Source organism: Doryrhamphus excisus, chromosome 2, assembly GCF_030265055.1.
Source record: "Doryrhamphus excisus isolate RoL2022-K1 chromosome 2, RoL_Dexc_1.0, whole genome shotgun sequence".
NCBI lineage: Eukaryota > Metazoa > Chordata > Actinopteri > Syngnathiformes > Syngnathidae > Doryrhamphus > Doryrhamphus excisus.
In genome coordinates, this window is record NC_080467.1 from 398608 (window position 1) to 412381 (window position 13774).

Sequence of the window (13774 nt, forward strand, 5' to 3'; positions counted from 1 at the left end):
ATTCTCATAATTGTTTCCACATTTTTACAACTTTTTATGACTTTTAAATCACGACCGTATGCTATTAAACAATTATTATACAATTGTTAAGTTAATTATTTTCTTGTTAAATGTTATTTTTAGAATGTTTAGCAAGCAATAAATAATAATACAATGCTGAACCATGGTCTAATATTAGTCAAAAGAAATTGTGGTCAATATTTCTTTTTAAATAGAAGTGAAATGTCTGCTCTTTCAATTTTGATATATAATTTTAATTGTATTTTTTAATGTTTTTTATTTTAATTAATTTTTTTATTATTTTTTAAAATTTTAATTGGCCAGTATTTGTATGCAAACAATTATAACGCATCACTTTCTTGATAAAAAAGCCTTCCAAAACTTTATTGTATTAAAATGCAATTTTTCCAATCATCACTTCCTTCCTGTATATATTTTGATGTGTCACTGATATTGATCAGTGCATATTCTTAGCGGTATAACAATAATAATCGTGGACTGCGAGTTATTCCCATTACCAGTTTAGAAATTCCACTCAGGTCCAGGTCACGTTCCCTCCCACATCGGAGGTGATGGTGAGTCAGCTGACAAGGCGTCCAGACGCTCTTGCATGAAAGGACACCTTCACCCAAGAGGGCCGAGGGTGATCAAGTGGGGGGTGAAGTGCCTGATGAAGGAATGCCGCCATGTTAAGATGCTGTTAAACGCTTGGACTAGCGTAGCATCGCTGTAGGAATAATTCATCAGTCATTCCCATTAAAATAAGTTCAACATCGTCCCAGCTGCCTCCCGCTGCTAAATAATGCACCGTATTGTTTCAAAGTACGTCATCAAGTTTTTATTGCTTATGTTTTGTATTATGTATAGCAGTCATTCCCACATTCCCACATTCCCACTCACATTCATACCTACGGACAATTTGGAGTCGCCGATTAACCTGGCATGTTTTTTGGAATGTGGGAGGAAACCGGAGTACCCGGAGAAAACCCACGAACAGGAGAACATGCAAACTCCACACAGAGATGGCCGAGCGGGGAATCGAACCTGGGTCTCCAAGCTGTGTGGCCTGCATGCGCGCTAACCACGTACATTTTGATACAGAAAGTGAGACACGCTATTGAACTACAGTCGACTCACGGAGTGTATTAACAGCATGCTAACCATTTTAGCATGCTCATTTTTTTAAATGTTAAAATGCTAATTGAGGTTCGGCTGTCAATGTTATTTTTATTATTATTATTCAAAGTTTTTACATTACAACTTTATTCACATGAAAACATTCTCTTGAATTTTCAACTCTATTCGACTCAGATGACATTATTTTTCGATATATTATAATATAACGTTATATTATATTTTCGTTATATTATATTATAATATTTTTGTGCCTTTTTTGTTGTTGGAACAAAACCTTTTTCTCTTCATATTTTGGCTTTATTCTCATAATTTCTTCCACATTTTTGCGACAATTTTACGAATTCCAAAAACATGCTAGGTTAATTAGCCACTCCAAATTGCCCGAAGACAGCTGGGATAGGCTCCAGCACCCCCGCGACCCTTGTGAGGAAAAAGCGGTCGAAAATGAATGAATGAAATCATAAACATTACATGAATATTTGGACTTTATGCTATTAAAATATGTTATTTTTCCTCATAATATTACGACAACTTTTTTTTCTTAATATTTTGACTTTATTCTTGTAAAATTACTGCTGATTTTCGCATATATATAAAATTTTTAAATTAATTGTTTTCTTGTTATATTCTATTTTTAGAATGTGCAGCGAGTAATAAATAATAATACAACGTTCCCTCGTTTCGTTCTTTGTGATGCTAATGTGAGTACACGTTTGTAATAAGATGTAACATGATTGGCTCAGTGAACTCCGGTGTACACACACACGTGAGCATGTTGTGTATTTGTGTGTGTGTGTGTGTCTGTGTGTGTGTGTGGTGACACTGACGTCGAATGGAGAGCCTCATTTGCTTGTTGTCATTCTTTTAGGCTTTACAGCGAAACGCTTCTTCCATTAATCTGTCTTCCTTTCCTTTCCTTCCTTACAAAGGCTGCTGAGACCACTGTGTGTGTGTGTGTGTGTGTGTGTGTGTGTGTGTGTACACATCATGTAATGTTTCACCGGCGTCCCCACAGGGATTAGACCATTCATCTCCCAAAGCGCCAGTGTGGGTGTCACAGCGTGCTAATGAGAGGAAGACGGGTACGAGGGAGAGTTGGCTAGCAATGAAGGAACACGTAAAAATAGATTTTTTTTTTTTCGACAGACGAAAAAGAAATGACAGTGATAACGATAACGGCTGCGTCGGCCAGAGTGTTGTGAGGTGAGGTTTTTGTTTTTGTTTTTTTTTTCACGTGGGGGGCCTCGTGGTCAGGACGTTCAGCCTCAACGGCACGAGATCAAGGGTTCCAGCTCGTGAGGATTCCCTTTTCCCGCTTTCCCAAAACATTCATTAAAGAATATAAATTGTGTGATTGGCAATTATCAAAGGATGGAATTTGAAATTTGGTCTTTATTGTCATTATAAAAGACGTACAACCAGATTGTAGAGCTTCTCCTTTCAATGCAATAGTCAAATTAAAAAGGTATACAAAAAGTAAAAGTAAAAAAAAAAAGACAGTTTAACAAGATATATACAAGATATAGCGATGTACATCTACGCAATACTTTGTTTTTATATTCAGTATAGTTATTCCAGACTCCATTCACTGTGCAATATCTGATCAATATTAAGGCTCTAAGTACAATATATGAAGTATTTTTATAATACCTCATATTAACTCACTTACAAGATCTCATAGTGTATAGACTGGTCATATATTTCATCTCATATTTCATATTATCTTGCAAACTGTATTTGTATATAACTCTGGGTAAAATTGTTAATTTGTTATTACTTGTTTTTTTTATATTGTTTATTTTTTTATTGTGTATTTCGATTCTGTACTCTTACTGCTGTGCAATGCAAATTTCCCCACTGAGGGACGAATAAAGGCATATATCTTATACACATACGTAATATTGCACGGGAGCATATATGTATTGCAGACACCGGAATATATATTAATTTTAGTGCATATAATAAATGGGTCTTAGTGCAAATAATGAATGGTGTATACGAGGGGGGGGCAAACTTTTTGACTCGCGGGCCGCATTAATTTAACAAAATTGACGGGGGGGATTATGTAGTATTTTACACGTAACAGTCCATTTTTACACCTATATTTTTACACATATTTTACATGTAAAAGTGTCATGCAATCTGCTATATGTGCACTTCGAAATCATTTATTTGATGTAAAGTGTGTTATAAATGTATTATTATTATTATTGTTTTTTTTATTAGAATTATTATTATTATTAGTTATAGTAATACAATTTACATACAAATTTCCCCACCGAGGGATGAATAAAGGCATAGCTTAATCTTAATGTTATTATATTATTATTATTATGTTAATAATAATAATATTACTACCATTATTATATTAATATTATTAACAACAATATTAATATAATAGTAGTATTATTATCATTATTGACAACATTATTATTATTATTATTATTATTACTATTATTGTGCTTGTGCTCCTTTTTCCAGGAGTATTTTGTAAACAACAGACCACATCAAATAACGAAATTGATAAAGCAGCTACCTCAACCATCAAAAAGTTGGCACAAGCCACGATGCCAGGTTATGTGTTGAGTTTAAACGAAATACTTTGGAAAAAACAGGCGGGCCATATTGAAACACTTGGCGGGCCGGATGTGGCCCCCGGGCCGTAGTTTGCCCACCCCTGGTGTACACAGATGAGTCAAAAAGTCACATATGAGTGTATTGCATTGTTTTGGAGGTAGTAATGGAAATATTGCATATTTGCATTACGCTACTGAGCGGGTTCGTTGTACGTATGTCTGAGTTCAGGGTGGTAATGGCTGTCGGGAAGAAGCTGTTTGGATGCTGCTAGTAGAAGACAACGTCATACCTCACATGGCAACGCATGACGACGCTGCATGCATGCATGCATGCATGCATGGATGCATGCATGCATGCATGTGTGCATGCAAGACCGGATATCTCTCTGCTCTCCCCGGTTACTCAAACAAGGATGCTGGATGCTAGGCAACCGAGCCACATCACATCAGGCAAGCCTGGAGAGAGAGAGGTGGGGGCGGGGTGGGGGTGGGGTGGGGGTGTTTGGGAGGCAGCGTTACATAAGATAGTAGGCAAGTCCCAGTGCACACGTTAATGCGGTGAGACACTCGGAAGGGAAGTGATGCCCATTAGTCACAACTGACAAGGCAGGTGAGGATGTGGCATCCGGCGGTGATTTTAAAAGCTGTTATTATTTATAATAATGGGGGGGGGGGGATGGGATGAGATGAAAACGCAACACAAACGCTATGTGGATGACACACATTGAAGACAAGGTGTTAGCATACAGAGAATGGGGGACATTTCTCAGAAAATAAGGGAAAATGGTAATGGTAATGGTTTTATTTCATTTGAACATGCATCAGATTACAATTGAATGCATCCCATAATCAGTTCCCAGTTCCACATGTCCAAAAGGAGTAGGAAGAAGCAAAGCTTATTAAATCCTACCCCTCCATCTGGTACTTTTACAATCAGTAACTGTTACATTTGTTCACTTCCTGCTTTCCTAATGTAATTTAAGTTTTTTTTAAGTATTTTATTATTTTTTATTTATTCATTTTTGTTTTATATTTTAAATTTGTAATTTTTTAAATTAAACATTTTCATTTTTTAAATATTTTTTTTTACAATCAGTAACTCTTACATTTGTTCACTTCCTGCTTTCCTAATATATTTTAAGTTTTTTAATGTATTTTATTAATTTTTATTCATTAATTTTTGTGTTATTTTTTAAATGTGTAATTTTTTTAATTAAACTTTTTTTTACAATCTGTAACTGTTACATTTGTTCACTTCCTGCTTTCCTAATATCATTTACGTTTTTTTAATGTATTTTATTAATTTTTATTTATAAATTTTTGTTTTATTTTTTAAATTTTCAATTTTTTTTTAAATATATATTTTTTTTACAATCAGTAACTGTTACCTATGTTCACTTCCTGCTTCCCTAATATAATTTAAGTTTTTTTATGTATTTACTATTTTATTTATTAATTTTTGTTTTATTTTTACATTTAAAAAATATATATTTTTTTTACAATCAGTAACTGTTACATTTGTTCACTTCCTGCTTTCCTAATATAATTTAAGTTTTGTAAATGTATTTTATAAATTTTTAGTTATTCATTTAAATTTGTTTTAATTTTTTTTTCATTAATTTTTTTTCAATTTTTTGTCATGTACCAAAGTACGAGGTGATATGACCATAGCAAACATCATATAATCATATATCATATGATAATAAGCACCAAATACACATAATCCATGCATAAGTAAATGAAGTACAAGGACCAAATTAAAATGAAACATTTGACAAAAGGTAATCTCACAATTAATGAGTACTGTAATTTCAGGACATGGATTAAAATGGCGCCAAAACATGTTTATCTTGTTGTTTTCACCGTGAAAATACGCAACAATGAAAGGCACATTTCACTGAAATTAGTCTGAAATTGACATTTCCTTAAAAAAACTTCTCAAAACAATACATTACTTTATATTGTTTTTACATACTGAAGCTTTTTTAAAGTTTTTTTTATTAATTTAAAAGGCCAATCTATTATCATCAAAGCATCTTTTTAGTGTGACAATTTCTTCTCTGACCTTCTAATGATTTCATCTCTACCCCCTCCGGAACAAAAAGCAGTGGTATCATCCGCAAATAATGTGGTCCCCCATGTGACGTTGTTACAGGAACTGACAACACACATCCAAGATGATCAAGTACCTTAGTGAGGAACCTGAAGGGGAAGATGGTTGACTGGTCAAGTGCATCTCCTCCTCACCTGAACCCAAATGAGCACCGCTGGGTCATCCTCGTCCGCCACTGATGTCATCATGGAGGAGTGGACTTGTGCGGCTCCGTCCAATTCCGTGTCCAAGAGGATGCAAGACGACACTAAATATTCACAGCTTGGACGTGTTGCCCCGTAGTTATACAATTAGTATCTCTGTGTGGAGTTTGCATGTTCTCCCCGTGCATGTGTGGGTTTTCTCCGGGTACTCCGGTTTCCTCCCACATTCCAAAAACATGCTAGGTTAATTATTCATTCATTCATTCATTTTCTACCGCTTTTCCTCACGAGGGTCGCGGGGGGTGCTGGAGCCTATCCCAGCTGTCTTCGGGCGTAAGGCGGGGTACACCCTGGACTGGTCGCCAGCCAATCACAGGGCACATATAGACAAACAACCATTCACACTCACATTCATACCTATGGACAATTTGGAGTCGCTAATTAACCTAGCATGTTTTTGGAATGTGGGAGGAAACCGGAGTACCCGGAGAAAACCCACGCATGCACGGGGAGAACATGCAAACTCCACACAGAGATGCCCGAGGGTGGGATTGAACCCTGGTCTCCTAGCTGTGAGGTCTGTGCGCTAACCCCTAGACCACCGTGCCGCCGCTAGGTTAATTAGCGACTCCAAATTGTCCATAGGTATGAATGTGAGTGTGAATGGTTGTTTGTCTATATGTGCCCTGTGATTGGCTGGCTGGCCACCAGTCCAGGGTGTACCCCGCCTCTCGCCCGAACTCAGCTGGGATAGGCTCCAGCATACCCGTGGACCCTAGTATGTTCAGGATGATTCAGTTTCTTCGTCAATAATCTTTGTACATTTTTGTTATTGTTATATTATAACTGTATTCACGTAATATTAACTTTTTATTAAAACTTATTTTTGACATTACAACTTAATTAACATGAAAATTTTTTCTTGAATATTTCAACTCCACTCGACAAAGATGACATTATTTTTCATTTTAATTTAATTTTTCTCTTTATATTTTGGCTTTATTCTCATAATTTTTTCCACATTTGTACGACTTACATTTTTGTCAATTTTATAACTTTTAAATCATGAATATCACACAAATATTTTGACTTGTTATATATTATGTTATATATATTTTGACCCTTGTGATGACAAGCGGTAGAAAATTAATGAATTTGTATTTTCCAATTGCTCTTTTCCCAATTATTATGTTTTTTTTTTTAGTTTTATGGTTTTTAATTGTACTTTTACAAAATGCAGAGGGACAAAAAAAAACTAACTCACAAGCTACAAATGGTGCCCGGGCCACACTTTGGATACCCCTGCTGTATAAATACATTAATAAATATAAATATTGTATAGCCTAAAATCTTCTATTCGTGGCCTCTTATAGAAGCTTAGTACGACACTTAAACCAATAAATGCCTCCCCTCCAATAAGTGGCCTTTTTCCCAAGGTGAGTACTTCACTAGCGCCCCGTGCCAAACAACGGTCAGATTGTCAGATTGGTGAGACGCCACGGTCACTTGGCAAACATCATCACGCGTTGCAGCAGGACGGCGTCTTAGTGGGCGGTGACTTTTTCGCTTTTTACCGAATAATTTTGGTCTGGACCAAAGGGGTCACATGACGCTTTGGTTCGGAATCTGGACTTTATTCCTCAGACAATGAGAACCCATCAGAACGTGATGCAATTAAACTAAACACAAGTCGGCATGGTAGAGTCGATCGAAACGGAACGAATCGGAACCCATCCGGAGTAAAAGCACGTATGTTTATAATATGTGTGGGGGGGGGGGGTTAGCAAAGAATCACAGGCATCAGCATTTCTATCACAACACACATTTACTTAATCATTTTAAATGTAATTTTATAATAAAATTCCCCTCTCTAATAGACCACAACGCTAAGAAACGGATTATATTTTCCTGGCAGTTTCAAGAAAGAAATAAAAATCCACTTTTTCTTGCAAAAATATAATAATTTTCCAATCCCAAAAGGAATGCAAAGCAGAAACAGAAAGTACGCCGGACCATCAGGGCACTTCTGGGGGAATATTGTCTAAAAATCTAAAACCTCGTATTTCCCTCACTTCCCAGTCTGGTTGAGTTTGAGTTTTCTTTGGTTTTCCTGGGGTTTTCTTCCCTTAAGACTTCTTCAACGTTCAATCCCCAGAATGACACACTTCTATTTCTAACGAAGCGGCAAACCAACAGCCCCTCCAAAGAGATTTCTGAGGGTCCATTCTAGACTTTCATGGAACTGTTTTAGTCGATACTAAACCTCATGGCCGTCTAAGAAGTAAATAAAAGGTATAGTAGACTTATTCTACTAACAAAAATGAGTCTTCTATAAAAATCAGCAAATTAGAAGCAAACACCTGAGGTTCCGAAATGGAACACACGACTGCATTTAAGTTGTGGTTGCAAACCGGATCATCTCCAAAGCTTCACTTTCAGTCCAAACCTGTCAGAGCTCCCTGGGGATGATGGAGAAAGGTCGAATGGGGCAGGATGCTTCCAGGTCCAGAGCTGTCAGGAAGCAGTCGGGGGCCTGACCGGACTCTTGAGACTGCAGCGCCTCGCCCAGTCCACTCCACGCTTCGTGTGATGTGCTGTGGACCTGAACCGCATCGCGCAGGACCTTCTCCCCTAGGTGTACACGCCCGCTTTTCACCAGCAGTCGACCCTGACGTGAGCGATGAAAAAACATTTTGGCAAATTAATTACTATGTATAGTATTGTTACAGGGGCTGCACGGTGATCAAGTGGTTAGCGCATAGCTAGGAGACCCGAGTTCAATTCCACCCTCTGTGTAGAGTTTGCATGTTGCATGCGTGGGTTTTCTCCGGGAACATTCCAAAAACATGCTAGGTTAATTAACAACTCCAATTAACTGTCCACGGTTGTTTGTCTATATGTGCCCTGTGATTGGCTGGCCACCAGTCCAGGGTGTACCCCGCCTTTCGCCCCAAAGACAGCTGGGATAGGCTCCAGCACCACCCGTTTGGATAATAATATAAATAAAAATTACATATTTGGAATTATTTCCCCAACTAATTTTCCAAAATTTGCAACTTCTGTTCCTGATAAATTTTGTTCCTTTCATTTTTCAATGTGAACATTTTTTATTTTCGGCTGCACGGTGAAGAAGTGGTTAGTACGCAGGCCTCACAGCTAGGAGACCCGAGTTCAATTCCACCTTCTTGCCATCTTTGTGTTGTCTCTAATTGACAACTCCAATTAACTGTCCATGGTTGTTTGTCTATATGTGCCCTGTGATTGGCTGGCCACCAGTCCAGGGTGTACCCCGCCTCCCGCCCGAAAGACAGCTGGGATAGGCTCCAGCACCCCCGTGAGGATAATAATATAAATAAAAAATAATTAAAAAAATTTAATAATTAAATTATTGTAATTAACTTTTCCCCAACTAATTTTCAAAAATTTGCAACTTTATTTATATATTTTGTTCCTTTTATTTTTCAATGTGAAAATTTGTATTTTCGGCTGCACGGTGATCAAGTGGTTAGCGCGCTGGCCTCACAGCTAGGGGACCCGAGTTCAATTCCACCCTCGACCATCTCTGTGTGGAGTTTGCACTCCAACGCAAGAAGCGGTTGTACACCCTGGACTGGTGGCCAGCCAATCACAGGGCACATATAGACAAACAACCATTCACACTCACATTCATACCTATGGACAATTTGGAGTCGCTAATTAACCTAGCATGTTTTTGGAATGTGGGAGGAAACCGGAGTACCCGGAGAAAACCCACACACAGGGAGAACATGCAAAGTCCAGTCTTCAAATTGATCTGAATGTGCGGCTTACATGCTAACAGTCGGCCATATTTGTACTGTATACTACATTATTATTATTATAGACATGGATGGGAAATGACTGTATGTTCTTGTAGTGTGAAAAAAAACAAAAAAAGAGCGAACAGATTGGAGCTCAGAACAAAAGTGAGTTGAAGACGATGGGATGCTGGTTTCTGGCATCATGAAACAACAACTGGTATGTGTTGGTTTTGCTTTCATTGCTGCAAGCCATCTGGCTCCACTTTTACCTCAGATGATCCCGTTCGGCTTGGCCGTGCAGGTTTGCTTCTTGTTAAGACACAAGTCAATCGGCTACAGAAGAAACAGGAGTGAGACAAAAACTATTTTTTTTTTGCAAACCACCAGCTGATTTAAGCTAAAAATCCTTTGTCAGGCAGGCATTGTGAAGTGTTGTCGTATTGAATAAGCCGCTCAATACCACACAGATGAGGGCCTTCAGTCGTGAGGGATGCCCCCTGCTACGTCTACACATAGCCAAATAGTGCCTTTTGACGCCCCTGCACAACCTGAAACTCCATTCTTCCATTGGAGAAAAAAAACAGCCCAGATCATGATGGCTCCCCCTCCGCACTGTGCCGTGTGGAAAACATCTCAGCTGGGATCTCCTTGTCATGTCCATAATGTTGGAAGCCATCAGGACCAATGCTATATATATATATATCACTATATTGACACTTACTATGGTACCCATTATGTCATTGGATGCTCATATCACCTCATACTTCGGTACGAGACAACAACAAAAAAACATTTAAAAAAAGAAAACTTTTTTTTTAAATAATTTTTTTTACAATATTAAGAAAGCAGGAAGTGAACAAATGTAACAGTAAACAAATGTAACATTAAAAAAATTAAAAATTAAAAATTAAAAATTAAAAATTAAAAATTAAAAATTAAAAATTAAAAATTAAAAATTAAAAATTAAAAATTAAAAATTAAAAATTAAAAATTAAAAATTAAAAATTAAAAAAATATTAAAAAAAAACTATATTAGGAAAGCAGGAAGTGAACAAATGTAACAACCACATGTAAAAACAAAATAGAATGGCACAAAGAACACCATCTTCTTCAGTTGTCTGCATGTGTTGACTTCACAAAGTGATTTTTGTGTTTCTTTCGCCGTTGTTGACTGAATTCTGAGGATATTCTCTCTGGGGATTGAACATTTTTTTTTATAAACTCCTAATATTTTTAAATTTAAAGAATATGTACGGTGGATGACTAGTGGTAATGTATGGTCATATCACCTTGTAATTCGGTACAGGACAAAAAAATTAAAAAAAACAAACAAAAAAAACCTTAAACTATATTAGGAAAGCAGGAAGTGAACAAATGTAACAGTTAGTGATTGTAAAAGTACCAGATGGAGGGGTAGGATTTAATAAGCTTTGCTTCTTCCTACTCCTTTTGGACATGTGGAACTGGGAACTGATTATGGGATGCACTCAATTGTAATCTGATGCATGTTCAAATGAAATAAAACCATTACCATTACCATTACCATTACCATTACCTAATTAAAGACCCACACAGCAGCAGCACAGCGGGCAAACAAGCTAAAGTGAAACTAAAGTGAACGTATACAGAAAGCGCAAAAGAATGTCCAGCAAGTGTACGAGCCATACGTACATACGTACATACGTATGTACGTATGTACGTACATGCATGCATGACAACAAAGCCAGCAGCACTCAGCTCCCAGTCGCCTCTGCGTTTGCTGCCCTGCTTCCTGTTTCCTTCTGGATCTCTTGGACTGCTCCCTCTCTGCTTATCAGAGGTCTTACTCAATAGAATATATTTCCCTGGTTGCTAGGCAATCCCATAAAACGGCAAGAAGCGTTATAAATAATGTATTCGCACGATCCAATCAGCTGACAGCCACCCCCGAGCACGGGGGGGAAGAGAGAGGCGAGAGAGAAAGATGGGAGCGTTTGATAATTGGGACACAATTAATTCAATGAGCACAAGTCCCTGTCCTTGACAATTTGCATGCATGTGTGTGAATACACTTGGTGGAAGTTGGTTTTTTTTTTTTTTATCTACCCAAAATGTTACTGGAGCTCATATTGAAATATTTAAGAAAGCAAAAGTGAAGCTTTTCTATGAGTGGCGACTATTAGTTGTAGTAGCGGGAGTTACTATGCTATTGAAATCATTATACTGATATTATAACATTAATATTAAACATAAACGATGTTAGGTGGATATATCTTGTCCTGAGTGGAAACTTTGCTGGGCACAGATGGATGTGGTTGGGAATGTACATTCAACCTTGAATATACGTATATATATATATATATTTATATTTTTTCTACCAGGTAAAAAGGATAAAAAGGAATTTTGTATATATTAAAGACAAAATTAGTGTAATTACTACCGTGAATTAAGCACAAATGAACATAAGCTGCTGCACCCAGAAAATGTAAGAGGAACCTTTTTGCTGACCTATAAATGTAATGGTAATGGTAATGGTAATGGTAATGGTAATGGTAACGGTAATGGTTTTATTTCATTTGAACATGCATCAGATTACAATTGAGTGCATCCCATAATCAGTTCCCAGTTCCACATGTCCAAAAGGAGTAGGAAGAAGCAAAGCTTATTAAATCCTACCCCTCCATCTGGTACTTTTACAATCAGTAACTGTTACATTTGTTCACTTCCTGCTTTCCTAATATAGTTTAAGTTTTTTAATTATTTTTATTTTATTTATTTTATTTTTTTTGTATTTTATTTTCGTCCCGTACCAAAGTAGGAGGTGATATGAGCATCCAATGCCATAATGGGTACCATAGTAAGTGTCAATATAGTGATATATATAGCACATCATGACTGGTTCAAGACTCTTCATTCTTGTATTTAGTAAATGTATTTTATTTATTACTTTATTTTATAAATTTTTATTAATTCTTTTAATTAAATGTTTTGAATTATACTTTTTTAATTATTATTATTTTTTAATTTTGTAGCTAATTGGTTATTTTTAGCCTTATGCATTATTTTAGCTGTTTGAAGATGAACTATATCAGCAAGTTGAAGTATTTGTGATTTTAGAACTAAGGAGTTAGTATGTTCTCTGTAGGCGGCATTATGAATTATCCTTACTGGCCTTTTTTTGAAGTACATTTAACGAGTGAAGATTGCTTTTATAGTTATTATCCCATATTTCCACACAATAAGTAAGATATGGTAGAACCAGAGAGCAATAAAGAGTGTGGAGTGATTTCTGATTGAGAACAAATTTTGCTTTGTTCAATACTGAAATATTTCTGGCCACCTTATGTTTGTATATTTGTATATTTGTATTTCCAATGTTGGATTCTCTTATTAAACGATGACATTTGTGCATTTGGAAATGAGCCCTAAAAGAAGTGACAGTCGCAGTGTGTCTGGCCCACAGCAGGTGCCATGATATACATAGGGAAATAAAATGCGGAGGATGTTGGGAGTGGTTGGTTTCATACCACGGTCGGTCCAAGTCACCACATTCCACACACCCCACCATAACACAGACGCAGATGCATGGAGGCTGGCGAGGCATGCAAACGTCATTTTAGCCTACGAGCTGCTTGCAAGTACTAAAACTCTTACATTCATCACGACCAAAACCTTCTTAACGACCACACCCTCGTTGTCATCCATCCCAAAATACCAGCAGCTGGCCAGGCTGGTTAATTGCTGGTTCATTTAGAACATGTTACAAATCTTTACAACACAATCAAATCTCAAATACAAATCCTTGGTCCACAACTTGCTCTTAAATACTTCAACATGTCCAAAATGATGAGGTTTTCATAACAATATCAGTCCGTTTCATAATTGAATTCTGCATACAGATATACTTAACATTTTTAATGCTTTGTTTATATTTATATTGTTTATATATTCATCCCTTTTGGGGGTACAAAACCCCCCAAAAAGGTATATCAGTGGGCTTTTTTTTTTTTAAAACAGTGGTACATTTATGCTGTACATTTTTATCTG

At 36.8% G+C, this 13774-nt stretch overlaps 1 protein-coding gene across 7 annotated transcripts in view; it reads right to left on the reverse strand.

The window, feature by feature from the left end:
• Window positions 1–7735: 7735 nt before the first annotated feature.
• Window positions 7736–13774, reverse strand: part of ttc7a (tetratricopeptide repeat domain 7A) — a 43013-nt gene continuing 36974 nt past the window's right edge. For 3 of the 7 annotated variants that reach the window (XM_058064001.1, XM_058064002.1, XM_058064008.1), the window contains one exon: window positions 7736–8637. In XM_058064001.1, the coding sequence (XP_057919984.1) occupies window positions 8419–8637 (219 nt within the window). In that variant the 3' untranslated portion in view covers window positions 7736–8418. The remainder of the gene's footprint in view (window positions 8638–13774) is intronic. The other 4 variants (XM_058064004.1, XM_058064003.1, XM_058064005.1 and 1 more) reach the window with 2 other exon arrangements.